Genomic DNA, 23,383 nt, shown 5'->3' on the forward strand with positions numbered 1-23,383 from the left:
TCTCCCCAAGATAATACATAAAACCTGGCCTGTTAGTGGGCCCTGCAGGACAGGGTTGATGACCACTGCCTTAGCGCATGGCGGTCCGTTATCGTTTTGAGGAGAGCCTTTTGAAAAATGGGCCTTTCCTCCGGTCGTAGACCCCCCCCCCCCGGTCTCTTGGCTAAATAAGGTAACCACTTTCCAGGTGGTATTACGCCGCCTGATTTGGCTGAAATGCTGGTCCGCTGACCAAGCATCCAAGAAAGCTTTGGCTGATTTGCCCTTCAAAGGTGGGAGGCTTTTTGGTACCTCGCTGGACGACATTATTAAGGATGTCACTGGAGGTAATAGCACACTTTTCCCTCAGTCCTCTAAAGGGAAGGAGCCGCGCCGTAAACCGGGGCCCTCCTATTCCGCGCAGAAGCGGTATTTTTGTCAGTCAGGGTCAGCCGGCAGATCCTCCCACACTGAAAAAGCTCCAACTGGGGGACAGAAGCGTCCCTGGGTGTGCAAGCCAAATAAGCCTGCCACCGCATGAAGTTTTACCCCCGCCCAACTCAAGGGTGGTGGGACGGCTTCGCGGGTTTGCAGCTCGGTCGACCTCCCTGCTCTCCGACCAGTGGGTCTGTGAGGTGGTCACTTCGGGGTACAAGATCTATTTTCTTTCTTGTCCGCCAAACAGATTATTTTCCACAAATCTTCCTCTCCTTCCGGATTGTCGGTCTGCTTTAATGGGAGCAGTACAGGACTTACGGTTTAATTTTACCTGTGCCACTGGAGGAAAGGTTTCAGGGCTTCTATTCGAATCTGTCTGTAGTCCCAAAGAAGGACAGTGTACGTCTAATCTTGGACCTCAAGGCCCTCAATGCCTTTGTGAGGGTGCGAAAGTTCAGGATGGAATCAATTCATTCGGTGGTTGCTGCACTCCATCTGGGGGACTTTCTGGTGTCCCTGGACATCAAGGACGCATACTTACATACATGCACCAGACACTAGAGGTTTCTGCGCTTTGCAATCTGCGAAGACCGCTATCAATTTGTGGCTCTTCCCTTTTGGCCTAACATCGGCTAGAGTTTTCACCAAGGTGCTCACCCCGATTCTGGCTTTGCGGAGACAGCGAGGCATTGCTATCGTGGGCTACCTAGACGATCTTCTTTCGAGAGCCGCTTCTGGCTCAGAATTGGAGGGGGACGTGTCTATAGCCAGTCAGACCCTCTGGGAATTTGGTTGGGTGCTAAACATTCAGAAGTCGGTCTTGGTACCGACTCAGCGTCTGGAGTACCTAGAATTTAATTCTGGACTCCTCGGAGGAGAAAGTCTTCCTTCCTTTGGAGAAGTAGTAGACACTCCAGTTGGCGGTGAAATTCTTAGCATCCCGCAAATGGTCGTCTCTCCGTTTTTTGCATGCGAGTCCTGGGCCTCATGGTAGCCTCCTTCAAGGCAGTACCGTATGCCCAATTCCACAATCGAGTTTTGCAGAAGGAGATCCTGTCCAAATGCAACAGATCTCCATTGTCTCTCCATCGTCGGATTCAGGTAAGTCACCTGGTCAGAGCTTCCTTGAGTTGGTGGCTGAGATCCCCGGCTCTTCGGTCCGGGAAGTCGTTCCTTCCTTTCCATTGGACTGTAATCATGACGGACGCCAGCCTCACAGGTTGGGGGGAGTCCAGTCGGCCCAGAGTTGCTGGACTCCAGACGAATCCTGCCTTTCGATCAATGTACTAGAACTTCGAGCAATCAGGCTGTCTCTCTCCTCGTGGTCGCAGAGGCTACAAGGACATCTGATCAGGATCCAGTCTGACAATGCCACGGCGGTGGCTTATGTCAACCATCAGGGAAGAACAAGGAGCTCGGCTGCGGCGTCGGAGGTCGCTCACATCCTAAGGTGGGCCGAAAGAAACGGGTCGGCTCTGTCAGCCGTTTACATTCCGGGCCAGGTCCAGAGATCCCTGGGCAGACGCGTTGGTGGCCCCGTGGGGTCGGTATCGGTTAATTTATGCCTTTGCCTTTCCCCCACTGAAGTTGCTTCCTCGTGTGGACACAGAGGGGATCACGGTGATTCTCATCTCTCCAGATTGGCCCCGGCGTCCCTGGTACGCCGTCCTCGTGCGCCTGGTGGCGGATGCAACCTGGCGGCTGCCCATGCAGGAGGACCTTCTATCGCAAGGTCCCATACTTCATCCTGCTTTACAGTCGTTGGCTTTAACGGCATGGCTATTGAAAGCCAGGCGCTAAGGGGCTGAGGTCTGTCAGATTCGGTCATTTCCACCATGCTGAGGGCACGGAAGTTATTTTCTCGGAAGATCTACCATCGCACTAGGGATGGACTGCTGTTCCTGCTACCCTAATTTTATGAGCTCGGTTTATCATTGCAAAATGTGAGTTACTCTCTTTTTTAAAATAAATATTGATTTTTACGGAATTATGCTATGTGCGCCCCACTTTTTCTTTTACATATTCATCGGTTGAATAATCGATATGCCCTCCTTGTGATCTGTTGAATATCGCTGCTTGCTGGGAACCATTCCTGAATTGTCTGCCTGAGGTCTCTCTTTCAATAATACCGAATCGCAAGACTTGTATGGTGTACCCTCTTCAGTGTATCATCTTTAACAAAGCTTGATTGGCCTAATAGGTATATGCCTTTCTGGGTCCAATCCATCCGGTAAGCCCCTTGTCATAAGTGGTGGTGGACTTCTCACTTCTCACCGTTGGATTTTGTTTATTTATCCAGTTATTGAACGTCTTTCAACATGGTTGGATTAAATTCATTTATCCAGTCAAGGATTTATGGACTTTAATTATCACCGATACCATTAGTTCACATGTGGTGTTGCACGATACAATTTAGATTGTTTTATCACAATTGATTCACTGTTAGCGCTACACTTTTTCCACATATGTTTTACTAGCAACTCTTGATCTCTTTTGCTGTGTTAGCGGCTTTATTATTAACCTCTATGAGATAGCGCAGTATTTTTTCTTTTTGTTTATTTGTGCATCGCACTTGGAAGGCCTACATCTATGTGCAAGGAGATGGAGTGGCATCCACAGGCATATTCCATTTCCAGGGTCCTGCTGTTTTTGCAGCGTGGAGTGGACCACAAGCTTGCCTTAAGCACCATTAACCACTTCCCGCCCGGCCTATGGCCGATTTACGTCCGGGAAGTGGTTATGAAATCCTGACAGGACGTTCCAGAACGTCCTGCAGGATTTCATGCCGCGCGCGCCCGTGGGGGCGCGCATCGCGGCGATCGGTGATGCGGGGTGTCAGTCTGACACCCTGCATCTCTGATCTCGGTAAAGAGCCTCCGGCGGAGACTCTTTACCACGTGATCAGCCGTGTCCAACCACGGCTGATCACGATGTAAACAGGAAGAGCCGTTGATGGCTCTTCCTCCTCGCGTCTGACAGACGCGAGTAGAGGATAGCCGATCGGCGGCTCTCCTGACAGGGGGGGTTCGCGCTGATTGGTTATCAGCGCAGCCCCCCCTCGGATCGCCACACTGGACCACCAGGGATGCCCACCCTGGACCACCAGGGTGGGCAAAAAAAAAAACAGAAAAAAAAAAGTTGAAAAAAAAAAAAAAAAAAGCATAAAGAAAAAAGATGCCAATCAGTGCTGCCACCCCAGTGTCCATCAGCGCCACCCCAGTGTCCATCAGCGCCACCCCAGTGTCCATCAGCGCCACCCCAGTGTCCATCAGCGCCACCCCAGTGTCCATCAGCGCCACCCCACAGTGCCCATCCATGCCCAGTGCCCACCTAGCAGTGCCCATCTGTGCCACCCATAAGTATACATCAGTGCCGCCCATGAGTGCCCATCTGTGCCGCCTATGTGTGCCCATCAGTGCCGCCTATGTGTGCCCATCAGTGCCGCCTATGTGTGCCCATCAGTGCCGCCTATGTGTGCCCATCAGTGCCGCCTATGTGTGCCCATCAGTGCCGCCTATGTGTGCCCATCAGTGCCGCCTGTGTGCCCATCAGTGCCGCCTATGTGTGCCCATCAGTGCCGCCTATGTGTGCCCATCAGTGTCGCATACCAGCGCCGCCAATCAGTGCCACCTCATCTGTGCCCGTCAGTACTACCTCATCGATGTCCATCAGTGCCATCTCATCGGTGCCCATTAGTGCCGCCATATCAGTGCCCGTAATTGAAAGAGAAAACTTATTTACAAAAAAATTAACAGAAAAAAATAAAAACGTATTTTTTTTTCCAAATTTTCAGCCTTTTTTTAGTTGTTGCGCAAAAAAAAAAAAATCGCAGAGGTGATCAAATACCACCAAAAGAAAGCTCTATTTGTGGGGGAAAAAAGGACGCCAATTTTGTTTGGGTACAGTGTAGCATGACCGCGCAATTGTCATTCAAAGTGCGACAGTGCTGAAAGCTGAAAATTGGCTTGGGCGGGAAGCTGCGTAAGTACCTGGTATGGAAGTGGTTAAGGGACAGATTTCAGCTTTGGCTGTTTTCTTTCAACGTCCCTTGGCGACCCATTCACTGGTGGGTACGTTTGTACAGGGGGTTCGACATGTGATTCCCCCAATTAGACCACTGCTTCCTCCATGGAATTTGAATCTGGTGCTCTCGGTTCTCCAGGAACCTCCTTTTGAAAAGCTCAGAGAAATTCCTCTTGATGCTGTCTCAGAAGGTGGCCTTTCCAGTGGCCATTACATCTGTCAGATGTGTTTTGAGTTGGCAGCCTTGTCTTGCAAGTCTCCTTACTTGGTTCTTTATAAGGATAAGGCGGTGCTGAATGAGGACATTGTTCTTCCTTCCTTGTGTCCTCGACCGTCGCATCCCAAAGAGGCTGCGCTCCATACTTTGACGTGGTATGTGCTTGACTATTGTAGTCTGATATTGCAACCCTGTTATTAACCTTCCCCCCTTTTCACCCCAACCCCCCTTTTCCCTTCTCTTGACCCTCTTACCCAGTAATGACACTGACACAGTAAAATTGGAGTAAATTGGCCACAACAGCCATTTTTATTTTGTAACCAAATTAAATTATATTTTTAACCAAACGTGAAATAGGAATTTCCAACAATTCCAACTTTATTATTAACAAATATTTTATCAAAACTCTTTTATTATTTACACCAGTCCCAATTGGTCTTTGACGGTAAACCCCAGTTAACCTTTTCCTTCACCACCACCACTGCGTTCCATTACCATAACCGGCCTCCAGCCGACCCAGCTCTGAGACACCCCTTTAACCTGCAGTGTACCATCACCGTATTACAGCGGACACCATTCCACTGTAATAACCCCGTAAGGGGGGAGCCATCCCACCGATGAGCCCCCCAACCATTTCCATTCCATCCGTTAACTGCCACCATCAAAGACCAAGGACACCGCCACAGCCCGAAAGGGAAACTCCCCTTTTCCTTACGGGCCCCTCCACACCCGCAGGGCCCTCTGAATTCCCTCCTGCACTCCCAGGACCCACAAGTCCGTACCCACGTCGGTTAGGTGAACACCATCCCTGAGCAGGTACAGCCCCAAATTAAGCTCCAATTCTCTGTGTCTCACCACTAACCCCCCATGTTTGGCCACAAACCGCCCTAGCACCTTATTTACCTTTATTCTCCCTTTGTTGACCCGGTCCACTGACCTTGCCATACGCCAGGTAGTTCGCGCGACAATGTCAGACCATACTATCAGCATTCTCGGGAAAGATGCCCGCAACGTCAAGACGTCCGCCTTGACTGCCGTCATCAAGTCCCCTATCGGCCGGATCCCCAAGTCGTTTCCCCCGACGTGCAACAGTAGCACATCAGGAGGTCGGTCGAGCCGAGCATAGCGCTGCACTTCAGACAGCACCCTGCTCCAACCCATCCCGGGGATCCCCAACCACCTGACCGTTGCCTCCCGCCTGGAAATCCCCAACTGCCTACCTTCTGGCCTAGCATCTGCTCTCCTGGCCCCCCTACAAACATATGAATGCCCCATTATCCACACGAGGCCTGGCTTTCCTCCACCTGTAAAACAAAATAAACAATGATCATCCACACCCTAAACATATTGCAATAAACCGGTACTTTTTTCCTGATCCCACACCTCTCACAAATCCAACGCCAAGTGTGGGCGCACGTAAGAGCGAAATCTCCTAGATTCCCATCTCCCGATTCGTTTTACTGCTGTCTCATCCAACCCGCACCGGGCCGCCTCGGTCGCCGCCCCAATGCGGAAGGAGTGCGAGGCAAACAGCCGCTCGTCCAAACCCGCCTTTTTCAAACATTTTCTAAACAGGGCCGTAAATTGAAACCGTGAAACAAAAGACCCGTCCCCATGCATCAAAAATGGGCCCCCCAACTTGGGGCGTACCTTAAAAAATTCCCTTACCACCCCTACCGGACAAGCCTCTGAACCCGGCAGCGAATACAAAGATACGTCCACCCCTTTTCCCCCTTGATCCGTTTTTGAGCGCTTAAGGCGAAAAACCACTTTGCCCTCTGCTAAATGAACGTCGTTGACCAATAAACCCCCGGGAACCCGCCTGGAGGGACTTACTAGCTCCCCCACCCGAAACGCACCGAAAAACGCGACCGAAAACCCCGCCCGAAACAACCGTATTTCATATGCGGACGAACAAACCTCCCCCAATACCCCAAAAATTCTGCGTAGTACGGAAAATGTCACCGGCCTCCGCGCATCACTGCTCTGACGTCCCTTCTTGTATCCCTTTACCGCTTGCCTTACCCAAAACGACTTCGTAAAATCCTCCCTCCCCTCCAGTTTAAACAAAAAGGCCAGGGCCGCCAGCTTCTTTTCCAACGCAGAGACTGACCCCACCTTTTCCATGTGTCTAGACACAAAATACACCACTAACCAGCCCATCTCCATGTCTGCCCGCTCCACCTCCGCCAACCGCTTAAAACCAGCCCATTCCGCCCATACCTTAGCATATGCAGTCCACGTCGGCCCACTCACCGACCTCCTGAGCCAGTCTGCTGCGGCTCCAAAGCAAGTCCCCACATCCACCCTGGGCAAGGAACCCCTTCCGCGTCGGCCCCTGGAGCCAGCTCCCTGAACCTGTCCCACTGGAATCGAGACAGGGCGTCAGCAAGCCTATTATCCACCCCCGGAATATGCACTGCATACAGGAAAATATTCCACTGAAGACAACGTAACACCAGGTGCCGCAGCAACCGCACCACCGGAACCGATGAACCAGAGATACGATTGATGACCTGCACCACCCCCATGTTGTCGCAGTTCAACCTGATCTTCAGATCCCTGCATTCTGCCCCCCATAGCTCAATCGCCACCACCACTGGGAATAGCTCCAGTAGCACCAGGTTCTTTTCAAAACCCGCCGCTACCCAGGACTCCGGCCATGCCTCCGCGCTCCACCTTCCCTTAAAGAAGGCCCCGTAACCTGTGGATCCAGCCGCGTCCGTGACCAGATCCAAATCAAAATTGCTGAAGGGGCCGGACATCCAAATGGCCCTCCCGTTGTATGTCTCTAGAAATGTGTCCCACACCTGTAAATCAGCTTTTAGATCCCTTGTCAACCTAATGTAGTGCTTCGGTGCCCGAACACCCGCGGTTGCTGCCGACAGCCGTCGGCAAAAGACCCTGCCCATAGGGATGATGCGGCAGGCGAAGTTCAATTTTCCCAATAACGACTGCAACGTCCGCAACTGAACTTTGTCCTGCCCCACCATCCCCCGAATCTCCATCCGGAGATTCTCAACCTTGTCCCTCGGAAGCCTACACTCCATTTTTTCTGAATCAATCATGATACCTAGAAACATCAATTCCGTGCGCGGGCCCTCCGTCTTGTCGGCCGCCAGCGGCACTCCGAACTTCTCCGCAATGTGCTGCAATGTTGCCAGCAAGACTGCGCACACTTTGGATGACGGGGGTCCCACGCACAGGTAGTCATCAAGATAGTGGATAACTGAATCCACCCCTGCCACGTCCCTGACCACCCACTCCAAGAAGGAACTAAATGTCTCAAACAGTGCGCAGGAAATCGAGCATCCCATAGGCAAACACTGATCCACGTAAAACTCCTCTTGCCACCGGCAACCCAACAGCCTAAAACTGTCCGGGTGAACCGGCAGCAAGCGGAACGCAGCCTCAATGTCCGACTTCGCCATCAGGGCGCCCCTCCCGTAACGCCGCACCCACCGCACCGCCGCGTCAAACGACGCGTACGACACGGAGCATGCTTCTGGATCTATTGCGTCATTCACCGACCCCCCTTTTGGAAAAGACAAGTGGTGAATGAGGCGATACTTGTTTGGTTCCTTCTTGGGCACCACCCCCAGAGGTGACACTACCAAATCCGGCAGTGGCATCTCCGTGAACGGCCCAGCCATCCTGCCCAGTTCCACTTCTTTTGCTAGTTTTTTCGATACCACTGAAGGATTCTCCAAGGCAGACCGCAGATTCTTCGCCAAGGGTGGCACCTTCGACAAAGAACTGGGAATGACAAATCCCTCGGAGAACCCCGACGCGAGCAGCCGAGCTGCCGCCCTATCCGGGTACTTATCTAGAAAAGGTCCCATCTTTTCCACCCTCACTGGCGTTACCCCCTTTGCTAGCAGCGTCCCCCCCCCGCTTGCCCTTCTTAAAACACCGTGACAGGGGGTGAGCACCCCCGCATCCGGAGCACTCGTGCTTAAAACGACAGGTTCCCCCAAACTTGCAGGAACCTTCGTTGAACTGCCAGCACACCCCCCATTTTTTTCCGGCCGGCGATCCAGAGGTGGGTGTACCCCCGGCCCCCCCCTGAAAAAACGGTGTATTAGACCTGGGGGCGGAAATCATCCTCATCCACAAGCTAATATCCTTATGGTCCCAACGCAGAAACGGGCGAACCGCCCGCCGCTGCCGAAACTGCTCGTCGTACCGCAGCCATCCCGTTCCCCCATAAACCCGCTGTGCTTCCCCTATGGCGTCCATGTAGCAGAAAAGCGCCGAACAATGCTCCGGGCTTTTCTCTCCAATGACGCTGGCCATGATTGCAAACGCTTGCAACCAGTTGCTAAACGTACGGGGAATCAATCCATACCTCCTCTTTTCCTCATCATCCTTTTTTATCCCATCCGTTTTAACCCTGTCAAGATTGAATTTTTCTAAAGGCAACAGGGAAAAAATTTCAACATACTCACCCTTTTCTATCTTATCCTTGACCTCCTGTTTCAAATGGGACCCCAGTGGACCCTCAAAGCATACATACATTTCCCCTCTCGCCGCATCTTCCAGCCTGACCTCATCCCCCTTTCCCCCCCCCCCCCCCGGGCTTCCCACCCCCTGCGGCGTCTCCTGACCCACCCTCGGGTGTCGCCCCCTTTTCCCCACCAACCAGGGCTGGTGCCCCAACCACTACGGGGGGCACAGCATTAGCCCCCAACCAGGGCGCAGCCTGCGGCGGCGTCACCACCCCGCCCCCCCCCGGCAAAACGTTGCATTAGCTCCCCCATACCCCTCAATAACTCTTGCAGCCCACCAGGAGAACCCTGGGCGGCAGGCATTACCCCCGCCACCCCGGGGCCCCCGGAAAGGCGGCAGGACATTACTCCCCACATTGCCCCCTGTTACCTGAGGCCCGCCCCCCCCAACCCCCAACAATGAGCATAACAAAGCAGCCACATCCCCAGAAGTAAAATTAGTTAACTTACCAGGCTGACCAGGAGCATCCCTCACAGCCGACATCGGAAGCTCCACCGCTGGCGAATCCTCCACCCGATCTTCCTCATCCGATCCCGATGACTCCACCTCAGAACGACCTTCCAAGACCGGCGTTGCCGACGACGTCAGCCCCCCAGGCCCGGTAAGCCTGGAGGCCGAAGACCCCAGCCTCTCGGCGGGTCGTCCTCTCCCCCTCAACCCGGTCGTGGACGCATCAAAATGTCCGCTCTGTCCCTGGGATCTACCGGACACCTCCCTCCGCCTTTCAAGTGAATCCGGCCTCCCCGCTGACCTGGAGCCGGTGGTCCCGATCCGTGAGGACCCCCCGGCCGTTCCATTGCTTGTCTCTGGTTGGGGCCCCCCCCTTTTGTTCCCGTCTGCTCCTGAGGGACCCGCTCCTGCTGCTGTCTTCTTTTTGGGCAAGACACGGGCGCCATTACGGCCCGATGCCCCGCCCGCAGGGCCCAAATTGATTGGCGTATTGCGTCTACCTGCACCCCCGGCCGAAGCATGAGAGCGCTTGGCCGGCGGGGGTGACGGATCCTCCCTAGGGCTCCTATTATGGCGCTGGGTCCTGCCAGTTGGTGCGGGGGAATAACGATCCGGCGCTCGCGACCGCCGAGCACGTGGTGTAGCTACCTCTGCGGCCTGCGACCCCCCCCCTTCTTCTGGAATAAGGGCCCCCATCTGCTCCTCAAGCCATCCTGGTTCTCTATTCGCCGCTGCCGCGCGCAGTTTTGCCAAAAATAAGTCAATTTTCTGCATTTTCTTTTGAGTAAAAACGCTGCTGTGCAGATGGGAGAAAAAACTGTCCTCCTTGTCTGCTTCCTTCCCGGGGCTGTGCACGTGGGCCGCCCCCGCCCCCCTTATATACCACTCCTCCCCCTTCTTCCAATTGGTCCCCAGCCTCCTCCCTTGCTACCACCTCCTTCCTTAACCCCTTGGTTGCCTGCATCCACCACCAGTCATGCCCGGCCCTGCATTATATTTCTTTTTGTGTTTGTCATTCCGGGCCTCACTCAACGGGTGTACCTGTCTGCTACTGCTCTGTTCCGGAGGTCAGACTCGCTGTTTGTGGCAGTGTCTGGTCCGCAGAAGGGCCTGGTGGTCTTGTTGGCCACCATTTCTGGATCAGACAGACCGTCATCCAGGCCTATGCCCTTAAGGGGCGGGCGCCTCCCTTTCCTGTCACTGCGCATTCTACCAGGGCAATTGGTGCTTCCTATGCTTTCCGACATCAAGCGTCTGTCTCACAGTTGTGTAAGGCGGCGACTTGGTCGTCCGTTCACACCTTTTCCAAATTTTACAAGGTTGATGCGAGTGCATCTTCAGATCCTTCTTTCGGCCGCAAGGTTTTGCAGGCTGCTGTTTAAAGTTGCAACTCCATTGAGGAGCTCTGCTTGTTTTGGGTGATGTTAGGTATTCTGATTACTGTTCCCACCCCTCATTTTTTCTGACACTGTTTGGGGACGTCCCAAATGTCAAGATTTAAGGAGCTGTGTCCGTCCATGGGCGAAAAGAGAAAATAGGATTTGTTTGTACTCACCGTAAAATCCTTTTCTCTGTCGTCCATGGACGAACACAGCACCCACCCCTCCTTTCTAAGTTTGTACTGCTTTTTGATGAACTGAGCTGCATGCTGCAGGGTGAGGGGTTATGACCAGAGGGACAGCCCCCTGGGTGGGGCTGTTCAACTCTGTTAAAGCTGCATGTTTTAAGATGACTAACATGTTCTGCCTAGTCCTCTCCTATGAACAGTTACATAACCCAAATGTCAAGATTTAAGGAGCTGTGTCTGTCCATGAACGACAGAGAAAATAATTTTACGGTGAGTACAAAAAATCCTATTTTTGTACTCTAATCGGAATCTGAAAGCCCCCATTAACAAGGGGGGGGCCCCAGATTCCACCCCACCCCCAAATAATAAGCCCGGTGTTGTCTTCTACCGCAGCCATCTTCTTCTGGAGCTGTCTTCGTGTGCCGTCATCTCCCTCATTGCCGGTTACCCGCTAAAAAACAAAAAAAGCTGGTCTTGTCCTGAAGGTGTCTTTTTACAGGCTCTCCGGACGACACCATTGGATGGCCATACTCCATGGCTATATAAGAGGTGCTGGATAGTGGGGCAGCTTCAGGACAAGACCTTTTTTTTTTTTTTTTGCGGGTAACCAGCGGCGAGGAAAAAGACTGAAACAATTTCGGGAGAAGATGGCTTTGGGCTTCTTATTAAATGGGTAGGGGTACGATGTGCCCAATACTCATTCACATAGGGGGGGCCTGTGATCTGGGAACCCCCCCTTGTTGGGGGGCTTCCAGATTCCGATAAGCCCCCACCCGCAGACCCCGACAACCACCGGCCAGGGATTGCGGGAAGAGGCCCTTGTCCTTTTTAACATGGTGGCAAGGTGCTTTTGGCACGTGTTTCGCTAGAAAGGATAGCATAGCTTAGTCTAGACAAAGCTACGCTATCCTTTCTAGCAAAACATTGCTTTTGGTATTGAACATATTTCTTTATCGTACATCACGGGACACAGAGCGGCATATTCATTACTAGTGGGTTATATGGAGTACCTTCAGGTGATGGACACTGGCAATCTCAAACAGGAAGTGCCCCTCCCTATATAACCCCCTCCCATAGGAGGAGTACCTCAGTTTTTTCGCCAGTGTCTTAGGTGTTGGTGCACGTTGAGGCTGTGCCTGTAGTAGTCCTTGGGACCAGGGCCAGCTGACCGGATCTGTCCAAGGTGCTTCATAGCCAAAGTGGACGGTACCCGGGCCCCAATTCGTGGATGGGGTTTTGCCTATAATGCCTCTCCTTGGAGGGCTGGACCCTGGGTTCCAGGTCTGGTTTCTAACCTAGAGAATACCTGTTGCCAGTGGTGCTGTATAGGTCCAGGTTGTGGTGTTCTTTTAAGACCCCAGTCCCTGAAGGTCTATGACCATACCCACGGTGAAGGGTGAAGATTGGGCCTCTTGCAGAGCAATACCCTGCGGCGTGGAAAGGTAAGCAGGGGGCCTACGGAACTTGGTTTGTCAGTAGGCTTCCTACAGGGGATTCTTGGGCAGCCTATTTATGCCTCTGTGCATGGGCAAAGGAGAACCACAAAGTTTTCAAACGGGATGGCTCAAAACACCCAGGTATGGTTCCCCTGGCTGGGCTAGTAGGCTGCTGCTGCTTCTGTCACAAGGAGGGCCTTTTTTTGGGCAGGGTGTTCCACAGAGAAGGAACCATACCATTAGGGAGACAGTTTAAAGCTTCCCTTTTACCTGTGTCTGCTGCTCCAGCGTCTAGGGTCCTGGTGTCTCCTCTCCACATGGCTTCCTGCTTCCCCTAGCGGCGTTTGGCGCGCGCGCTTTTACTTATCTGTGCGCGCGCTTGCGCGCATGCGCGCGCGGCGACGCCGCGGGGAGGGGGCGGTTGACGCCGGGCGGCTCCTCCCCCCTGTGTGTTACACACAGGGAGGATAAATCCTGGAGGACTGTTCAGTCTGTAAAGGCTGTGAGGGGACACGGAGCAGCGATGCTGGCTACAGCATAGGAAGGTTTGACAGAGCTTTCTGGCACAGTGACACCCGGTGGCAGTTGTGGGAAGTACACCTTACTAAGGAGCCTCTGGCTTAAAAGTTTGCATTCAAGCCTGTGTACTAAGCAGCACCTTTGAGCACTTAGGGTGCTCACCTAGCCCAGCATTAGGGGGTCAATACCAGATAAAAAAGATTTTTTCTGGTTGAAGCCCTTGGGGCTCAGTATTGATTTTCCCTTTTTATAGGTTATGGGAGGTTTGGAGTCCCTCTAACATTACCCTATCCTATTGTTTCACATTTATTTGATTATATGATTTTCTCCAGCTATTAGTCAGTTGTATACTAGCGGAGTGCCTCAGAATTTGTATATTATGGCTCCTAAGGGTGCAGGTAGCGCTAAGAACGCTAAAACGGTTAAAAAACCAAAAGGTTCTCCATCGGGCTCTGAGGATATCCAAAATCTAGTGGCCCCTACTACTCCGGAATGCCCGGAAGTTGTTGTCCTAGGTGAGCCATCAGGGTTGCTAGGTGCTATGGCTGGCCCTACTCAACCAGCTCCTTCCTATGTAACGGAAGAGATGTTAGCCTCCACCTTGGGTGGATTGGAAAGGAGGATGGCCGATCTAATTACGGCATCTTTGGCAGGGAAGAAGCGGGTTAGATCCCCGTCTCCCAGGTCTGAGTCTCTGGAGGAGGATATCCTCTCCGACTGACGAATTGGAGGATCACCTTGACCATTTAGGTTCTGAGGATTCTACAATAGAGGAACCTTTTTCAGCTTCTCACGCAGAAAGACTGTGGGTTCAGTCCCTAACGGATATGGTGCGGTTGGCTTTTAAGATGCCTGTGCCTCAGCCTCTGGCCTCCGCGGTATCCTCATTGGGCTCCCTGAAAGCGCCCCAAGCCAATTTGGTATTCCCGGTACATCCTTTGTTAAAGGACCTGATTTTTCAGGACTGGGCTAAGCCAGACAGGTAACCCTTAGAGGAAGAGTTTTCAAAGAGATGGGCTGTCCCTACTGTGGACGCAGCCATCTCATGTGTGAACAGATCTTTAGCTTGTCCTGTAGAAAACTTGCAGGTGTTTAAGGATCCGGTTGATAAACGCTTGGAAACATTACTTAAGGCCTCCTTTACTTCAGCAGGGGCGATAGTTCAGCCCGCTGTGGCTGCTATTGGAGTGGCCCAAGCATTATCAGATAAGACTAAGCAAATGCTTAAACTTATCCCTGCCCAGCAGGCAGAGGAATTTTGGATATACCCAGGGCTATACGCTTTACGGTGGATGCTATCAAGGACTCCATCCAGCAGGCGTCACGTTTATCCTTATTTCTAATCCATATGAGAAGGCTCTTATGGTTGAAGAATTGGGAGGCTGAGCCCCCGTGCAAAAAACTCCTGGTAGGGTTCCCTTCCATGGAGGACGTCTCTTCAGAGAAGACTTGGATAGATATATTCAGACTATATCAAGCGGCAAAAGCACTCTCTTGCCAGTCAAGAAGAAGGCCTGAGGGCCCGCATTTAGGCGCCAGCCCTCCCCGGTGCAGGGGCCCTCTAATACCAAACAGTATCGACGGCCTCCTGCAAGATCAGGCATTAACAATAAGCCGCAGGGCCAAGCCACTGGTGGCAAGAAGCAGTGGTACCACAAGCCTGCGAAGCCAGCCCCCAAGTCGGCCCTATGAAGGGGCGCCGCCACCCACGATGGTGGCTGCGTCTCTTTGCAGAGGTTTGGGAGGCCACCATTCCCGACTGCTGGGTACGGTCTTCCGTGACCACGGGCTACAAGCTAGAATTTCTAAAATTCCCTCCTCCTCATTACCAGGAGTCGAGTACCAGGCGACCCTGTGAAAGGAGCCGCATTGATGGCGGCATTGAATCATCTGCCATGCCAGAAAGTGATAGTAGAAGTACCAGTCCGGGAACAGGGATTGGGGTTCTACTCCAACCTGTTTATCATCCCAAAGCCCAACGGCGATGTCAGGCCAATTTTGGACTTAAAGGGAGTAAATGCGTATCTAAAGGTCCGCTCATTCCGGATGGAAACTATTCGGTCAGCTGTCGCCGTGCTCCAGAAGGACGACTTCATGGCGTCCATAGACATAAAGGATGCTTACCTTCATGTGCCAATTTTTCAGCCACATCAAGTATTTCTATGCTTCTCGGTGGCTCAGCGTCATTTCCAATTTGTGGCGCTCCCCTTCGGGTTGGCTACGGCCCCCCGGGTATTCACGAAGGTCCTAGCCCCAATCCTAGCCAATCTAAGGATCCAGGGGGTCACGGTCCTGGCTTACCTGGACGACCTCTTGGTCGTAGACCATTCGTCTCCTGGCCTGGAAAGAGCAGTGGCCCTCACGGTTCAGTACCTCGAGAGGTTCGGCTGGGTCCTAAATCGAGACAAGTCAGCATTCCTGCCCACAAGGCAGCTGGATTATCTCGGCATGAGATTGGATACAGAAGAACAGAGGGTGTTTCTACCCCTATTAAAGGCCATCAAAGAGCTAATACAAATGGTTCTAAGCAAGAGAAGGCCAACCGTTCGCCTATGTATGCGGCTACTAGGCAAGATGGTGGCCACATTCGAGGCGGTTCCGTACGCTCAGAGCCACACTCGCATCCTGCAGGCAGCCATCCTGTCAGCCTGGAGCAAGAGGCATCAGGCCTTAGAAATTCCTTGGCCACTCTCACCAAGAGTGCGGCAAAGTCTAAGGCGGTGGTTAAACCCTCAGAATCTCCTGAAGGGAAAGACTTTCAGTCCTGTGACCTGGAAGATAGTAACCACAGACGCCAGCCTGATGGGCTGGGGAGCAATTTTGGATGGTTGCACTCGCCAGGGCTCTTGGGCAGCGGCAGAGAAGCAGTTGCCCATCAATATCTTGGAGCTCAGAGCTGCTCGACTAGCCCTCAGGGCTTGGACGTCCAAACTACAAGGGTTCCCGGTGAAAATACAATCGGACAATGCCACGGCGGTGGCATATATATATAAATCACCAAGGGGGAACCAAGAGTCAAGCCGCTCAGAAAGAAGTGAGCTTGATTTTCTTGTGGGCAGAAGCCCATGTGCCCTGCATATCGGCTATATTCATTCCTGGAGTCGACAACCTACAGGCGGACTTCTTAAGTCGCCAGACTCTGTTGCCGGGGGAGTGGTCTCTGCATCCACAGGTCTTTCAGACACTCTGCCAGAAATGGGGAGTGCCGGACGTGGATATCATGGCATCAAGACTGAACAAGAAGCTAGACAGGTTCATGTCCCGCACAAGGGATCCCAGGGCCTGCGGAACCGATGCGTTAGTTTGCCCTTGACATCAGTTCAAACTTCTTTATGCATTTTCCCCGCTCCAGTTACTACCCCGCCTGCTGCGCAGGATCAGGGTGGAGCACATACCAGTCTTCCTGGTAGCTCCAGCATGGCCCAGAAGGGCATGGTATTCACTAATCCTAAGGATGGTAGTGGGAGACCCTTGGACTCTTCCTCTACGGCCAGTACTGCTATCGCAAGGTCCGATCCTCCACCCTGCCTTACGGCATCTAAATTTGACGGCCTGGAAGCTGAATCCCTGATTCTCAGGGGTAGAGGTCTGTCTCAGAAAGTAATCTCTACCCTAATCAGAGCCAGGAAACCGGTCTCTAGGGTGATTTATTACAGGGTCTGGAAGGCCTATGTAGGCTGGTGTGAGTCCAAGTTATGGTTTTCTCGTAAGTTTACCATCGATAGAGTATTACGTTTTCTCCAGCTAGGAGTGGGTAGAGGACTGGCATTAAGCACAATCAAAGGACAGATTTCAGCTTTGTCAGTATGGTTTCAGCGGCCGCTGGCCACCCACTCGCTGGTTAAGACCTTCATTCAAGGGGTCTTACGTATTAATCCTCCAGTTAAATCCCCGCTTTGTCCGTGGGATTTAAATCTTGTTCTGTCAAGTTTACAGAAACAACCTTTTGAGCCGTTGGCTGAAATTCCTTTGGTTTTACTGACAAGGAAGTTAGTATTTTTGGTCGCCATAGTTTCCGCCAGAAGAGTATCGGAACTGGCAGCCTTATCCTGTAAGGAACCATATCTTATTTTACATAAGGACAAGGTCGTTCTCCGCCCTCATCCTTCCTTCCTACCAAAGGTTATATCCAGTTTTCATCTAAACCAGGATTTGGTATTACCATCCTTCTTTCCTAAACCTACTTCCAGAAAGGAAGGGTTGTTGCATACCTTGGATATTGTCAGGGCCATGAAGGCCTATCTTAAAGCTACAGAGAAGATCCGGAAAACAGATGTGTTGTTCATTTTACCGGATGGGCCCAAGAAGGGGCAGGCAACTGCAAAATCCACCATCTCGAGGTGGATTAAACAGTTAATCACTCAGGCCTACGGCTTGAAGGGGTTGCCTCCTCCGTTATCATTAAAGGCTCATTCTACTAAGGCCATGGGCGCCTCCTGGGCAGCACACCACCAGATCTCTATGGCTCAAGTTTGCAAGGCGGCAACCTGGTCTTCTGTCCACACGTTTACAAGGTTCTACCAGTTGGACGTAAGAAGGAATACTGATGCAGCCTTTGGGCAGGCAGTGCTGCGGGCTGCAGTTTGAGACCCTCGGACTCCGGGGGCTCCCTTTTGAGTAAAATTTAAAATTTAAATTTATTTTTCTCAACTAAGTTGGATTTATTATGATTTGAGTATATCTCTAAATTAAATCCTTTTGTCTTGGGAAGATGTCTCCCTCCCCTCATTGTAAGCATTGCTTTGGGACATCCCACTAGTAATGAATATGCCGCTCTGTGTCCCGTGATGTACGATAAAGAAAAAGGGATTTTTAATACAGCTTACCTGTAAAATCCTTTTCTTGGAGTACATCACGGGACACAGAGCTCCCACCCCTCTTATGGGGACCATTTTGGGAGGCATACTGCTTGCTACAAAACTGAGGTACTCCTCCTATGGGAGGGGGTTATATAGGGAGGGGCACTTCCTGTTTGAGATTGCCAGTGTCCATCACCTGAAGGTACTCCATATAACCCACTAGTAATGAATATGCCGCTCTGTGTCCCGTGATGTACTCCAAGAAAAGGATTTTACAGGTAAGCTGTATTAAAAATCCCTTTTTTTGCTACTTGTATATGGAAAAAATACTGCCCTGATCAAAGTAAGTGTGGGATAGGTGTAGATAATCACACCGATCTCCCAAGATAATTAAATCTAATAAGAACCAAATGCTGCTGCAGCAATATAAATGTCAAAAAAGAACACAATAGAATTGTAAATAAAATTAATGCTGCGCGAACAGTTGATCAAAAAGATACTCATATAGCCAACATAAATATTGAAACATAAAAGGCTGACATGTACGTAATATCTATAATAATATTAATGATCAATTAGTTCAAGTGAATATAAAGATTAAATAAAATAAAGTGACATGTGCATGCATAAGCCTCCGTGTAGAGCACACAGACAAAGTCCAAGAGAAGAATCAATGCAGTTCAATCTCCGTGCAATATGATGCAGATCACAGAAAAGTGTTGAAAGTATCCAGGAACCGTGTCTCAACAGGATAGAAGAAAGCCTCCACCTCTTATATCAGAGCTGCTTACCAAATTGAATGGATCCCTACTAAAAGAGATCAAATACGCAATTGGCTCTGCAGCCCTGTAGTTTCCTGGTCAATCAGCACAGCATGTCTCCACCTCTGTCTCCACAATGTGATTCTCCAATGAGTCTTTTATGTTCCCAGGATGCTTCCAGTCTCACACGAGTTCAGTTGGTGGACCTTTAGCTGTCAGCTACTTGTTTAAGTGTTTCCTTTCTGACACAGCTGAGCACGGGCTGCACGGAGCATGGACAGGACACAGAGGTGAGGGAGGAGGCAGAGCTGATGCAGACTCTTCCATTCCTGTAGAGGGGGCTATTTTTGCTACTATTTGAATTTAATAAATGTTGTACTTTTTATTAGTAAAACCCTATTATGACCCTTTTGTTGCCATGGTAACCGCTATGCTTCCCGGGTGATCTTCACTAGGGTTCCCCTTTCTTGTTCAGCAGGTGCAAAAGCCTGCCTTTTAAAAAGCCACAGGTTTCATTTTGCACCATTGCAACCTTCTAGCCGCTGGCATTTTAACAACCAATGATGACTTTTGTGATAGGGAGGATGTTGGGTGCCTGCACAGCATTCTTGTTTGCCTCTTCCCTGCACCTTTCCATCAGCACTGGGGTCACATTGGCTAAGTGAGGGAGAAAAACTGAGGGATAAGAGAAACATTGGAATACTAGTCAGTACCAGAGTGAAATGCTGTGTTTGCATTGTAGGAACTGGTCACCTGTTGGGTGTCTTATGGGTGTGGATGCTGTTGCATTATGTAAAACTATTAGGTTCGTTTTTTTAAATGGGGTGCCTCCAGAATGTGTGCAGAATTTTAAAGGGTGCCTTGACTAATAAAAGGTTGAGACACGCTGTTCTAGACCATATAAGCAGTTTACTCATCTACTTTATCTGTTGGTGAGCATTATACGCTGATATCTTTTTATTTTTTGTTTTTTTATTTTGCAGGTGCAGTGGCTTGAACAACAAGTTTTGAAGAAAAGGGCTAAAAGACATACAAGTGCGGTGCCTACAGATCCCTTGTTCCATAAGCAGTGGTACATGGTAGGAAGCTGTTGGCAGCAACATAATTAGAAGATCATCTAATAAATAATAGAATAAAGAACTGAAACTCCTTATTCATCAAAGCCCTTCAATGGAAGCAACTTTAAAGGGGAGTTCCACCCACAATTTCACCTTTTAAATATAAATACCCCTGTAATACACAAGCTTAATGTAGTCTAGTAAAGTTAGTCTGTAAACTAAGGTCCGTTTTGTTAGGTTGTTAGAGCATTTAGTTTATAATCTAGAAATAGACCGTGGCCATCTTAAGTGTGGGTATCATGAAGCCAGACTATATGACTTCCTGGATTTCAGCCTTGCAGATCTCGCACATGCTCAGTGCTGCACAAGCGATGTAATAGGTTTCAGTCAGGTTTCCATAGCAACGGGAGTGTCAGAGGAAGTTTCCGCCCCTTCTCTATGCAAATAGGCTATTTGCAAGGACTACTGGGATACATGATGCCTATCCCATAAACCCTTGCGACTTAATAGCCTAAGCTAATAAGGAGGAGGAAGTAATGAAGGACTACAAAATAAAATAAAACAAGCAACAAAATAAATAAAATGTGTCCATTCTGAACACTGAGATTAGGGCATGCAGCACAGACAAACATAAAAAAAATGGGTGGAACTCCACTTTAAAGTAAACCTTTCACAAACTTTATAGTGTATCTATTGCCAAACTTTTTTTATTTGGACGGAGTAGGGAGTGATTAGGAACCCTGTCAGATTTTATTGGGGAGATCATTTAAACATTTTTTTTTCATTGCAAGCTTTTAGTAGCAACAGTGATGTTTTGGGGGCTACGAGGACCCCTACCTTTTTAGGCAGCAGTGACTGATGCATGAACTGTTGGGGAATTTACTCTTCACTTTCTATTCTGAAGAGGATAGATATCCTAGAGGAAACTTTGATTAATCCCCTCTTAGATGGCTACCACTAGAACAGGTTTGCCCTGTGTTTCCTGCTCCAGTGCCAACTGTAGAATTTTGGATTTGCCATAATTTTGTGTCCTAGTGAAAATTGTCACCTGGACCAACAAATTGAATCTCCCTGGGGGGAGTCCCATCTATTGCTATCCAAAACTTAGTGATACTAAAAGGATGTTTTATATACAGTGGAACCTTGAATTATGAGCTTAATCCGTTCCAGGAGAATGCTTGTAATCCAAAGCAGTCGCATATTAAAGCGGGTTTCCCCATAGAAGTCAATGGAAACGAAGATAATTTGTTCCGCATTGACTACGATTGCATGCAATACCGCATGTGCCTAGAGGTGGGGGCGCCGGAGAGCCTCGGAAATACTTGGGGACAACTCGCTTGTTCGTCCCCACCCCCTTTCCTGACCGTCCGGGCTGCTGCTCGCATACGGGTCTGGTATGGATTTTGGGGGGACTCCCACGCCGTTTTTTCAGCGTAGGGGTTGCTCTTTAAATCCGCACCAGACCCATGGGCCTGGTATGCCCTTGGAGGAGGAACCCATGGCGTTTTTTTTGTTTAAATTTTGGCGTGGAGTTTCCCTCAAGATTCATATCAGACACCGTGCCTAGTATTGGCAGGGATCCAAGTCGGATCCCTGTTCATTGAAATTTGGACATATGTCGGCTTCAAGTCGCAAGGAAAAGTCAGATCCAAAGTAGGACTAGTGTCGTGTCGCACCAGTGTCGTGTCGCACCCGGCCTAAAACCTTCCCACTGAAACCTTTGAACACAGCTGATCGCGGTAAAGGGTCAATCACAACGACTTAGTCCCTGGAAGACGTCCATGGATGTCCTCCCAGAACCACGCTTCCTAGGCACGTTCCATTGCCACGTGTCCTTTTGGATACAGCTGATTGCAGTAAAGGGCCAATCACAGTGGCCCTTTACCATGTAATTAGCTGTGTCCAATCACAGCTGGTCACATTTAAACCGACTTTCCAGTTATCGCCATTCCTTTCCTAACACGCAGTCTTTGTGTGATTAAAGGAGCCGTTAACCGGCAAGGCTGACAGGGCACAGTGAGTACATTGTTTACACTGATCATCATTGCCCTGATTAACAGTGGCCATCAGTGATGAAGAAAAATTACTTATTTGCTTTATTTGCTAAATTTCATTTGTTTAGCAAAAAATAACGAACTCAGTGGTGATTAAATACCAACAAAATAAAGATGAAAACAAACAATAAAAAATTTCATTTGGATGCAGTGTTGCATGGCCACGCAATTGCCATTAGAAGTACGACCGTAAAAATTGGCCTGGGTAGGAAGGGGGTGAAAAGATATTGAAGTGATTAAAAAAGAGGGTTTAATATCACTTTTGGGAATTTCTTCCTTCCTGCTACTTAACAATGCTAGTTGCCATGCTCTCATATTGATGCAGAGCTCGGATTTCCATAATTTTTCAGTTACTGGTTCAGTCAGCACCAGCATGCAGATATGGATTTTCCTCTGAGACACGTGATCTGCATAATTCATAGCTGTCCAAAGAAGTCCTGTAACATATAGCTGGATGGTATGAGTAGTGGGGTTTGGGCTCTGAGCTGGAGTGAGATTGAGCACATGTCTGATAAAGAGGGTGGGGGGCTTGGTCTGCAGTGATTTTTGCAGAGCATGCAAGAAAAGAAAATGTAAACAAATACTCTAAGAGCCGGTTCACACTGGGGCGACCTGGGATCCGACTTTGTTGCCCCAAGTCGCGCGGTCGAGAAAATTAATGGAAGCCGTCTTAATGTACACTACTGCATTCGCTCCAACTTCTAAGCAACTTGTACCCGTTGATTTCAATGGAAGTCCCCTCAGAAGTCGGATCACTGTCTTAACTGAAGCAACAATACAGGAAGATAATATACATTTCTCAGGCAAACCCCTCCCTCCTTCCTCCCACAGAGCTGATTGTTGTTTGACCACTGGAAAGCCTCCTGTGCTGGAGGCGACTTGAAGTTGCCTTGTACTGTGCTGGAGGCGACTTGAAGTTGCCTTGTACTGTGCTGGAGGCGACTTGAAGTTGCCTTGTACTGTGCTGGAGGCGACTTGAAGTTGCCATGTACTGTGCTGGAGGCGACTTGAAGTTGCCTTGTACGTTGCCTAATGATTCATACTCAAGTCGTGTTTAAGTTGCCTCCCAAAGTCGTGCCAGAAGTCGTGTTCCCCCTGTGTGAATGGGCTCTAAGACTCCATTCACACAGGGGCAACACACACGACTTTGGGAGGTAACTTGAACACGACTTGAGTATGAATCGCAGCGCGACATAAGGGAACTTACAAGGCAACTTCAAGTTGCCTCCAGGACAGGAGGCTTTCCAGTGGCCAATCAAACAAGAATCTGCTCTGGGAGGGAGGGGTTTGCCTGAGAAATGTATGTTCTCTTCCTGTATTGTTGCTTCTGTTAAGACAGACATATACAGTGAGGATCGAAAGTTTGGGCACCCCAGGTAAAAATTTGTATTAATGTGCATAACGAAGCCAAGGAAAGATGGAAAAATCTCCAAAAGGCATCAAATTACAGATTAGACATTCTTATAATATGTCAAAAAAAGTTAGATTTTATTTCCATCATTTACACTTTCAAAATTACAGAAAACAAAAAAAATGGTGTCCGCAAAAGTTTGGGCACCCTGCAGAATTTATA

At 50.0% G+C, this 23,383-nt stretch overlaps 1 protein-coding gene across 3 annotated transcripts in view; it reads left to right on the forward strand.

The window, feature by feature from the left end:
• PCSK4 (proprotein convertase subtilisin/kexin type 4) overlaps nucleotides 1–23,383 on the forward strand; it is a 129,290-nt gene that overhangs the window by 36,627 nt on the left and 69,280 nt on the right. For all 3 annotated transcript variants that reach the window (XM_040323511.1, XM_040323527.1, XM_040323520.1), the window contains exon 3: nucleotides 19,682–19,777. In XM_040323511.1, coding sequence (XP_040179445.1) covers nucleotides 19,682–19,777 — 96 coding nt within the window. The remainder of the gene's footprint in view (nucleotides 1–19,681; nucleotides 19,778–23,383) is intronic.

Source organism: Rana temporaria, chromosome 1 (assembly GCF_905171775.1).
Source record: "Rana temporaria chromosome 1, aRanTem1.1, whole genome shotgun sequence".
In the NCBI taxonomy this organism is placed as follows: domain Eukaryota; kingdom Metazoa; phylum Chordata; class Amphibia; order Anura; family Ranidae; genus Rana; species Rana temporaria.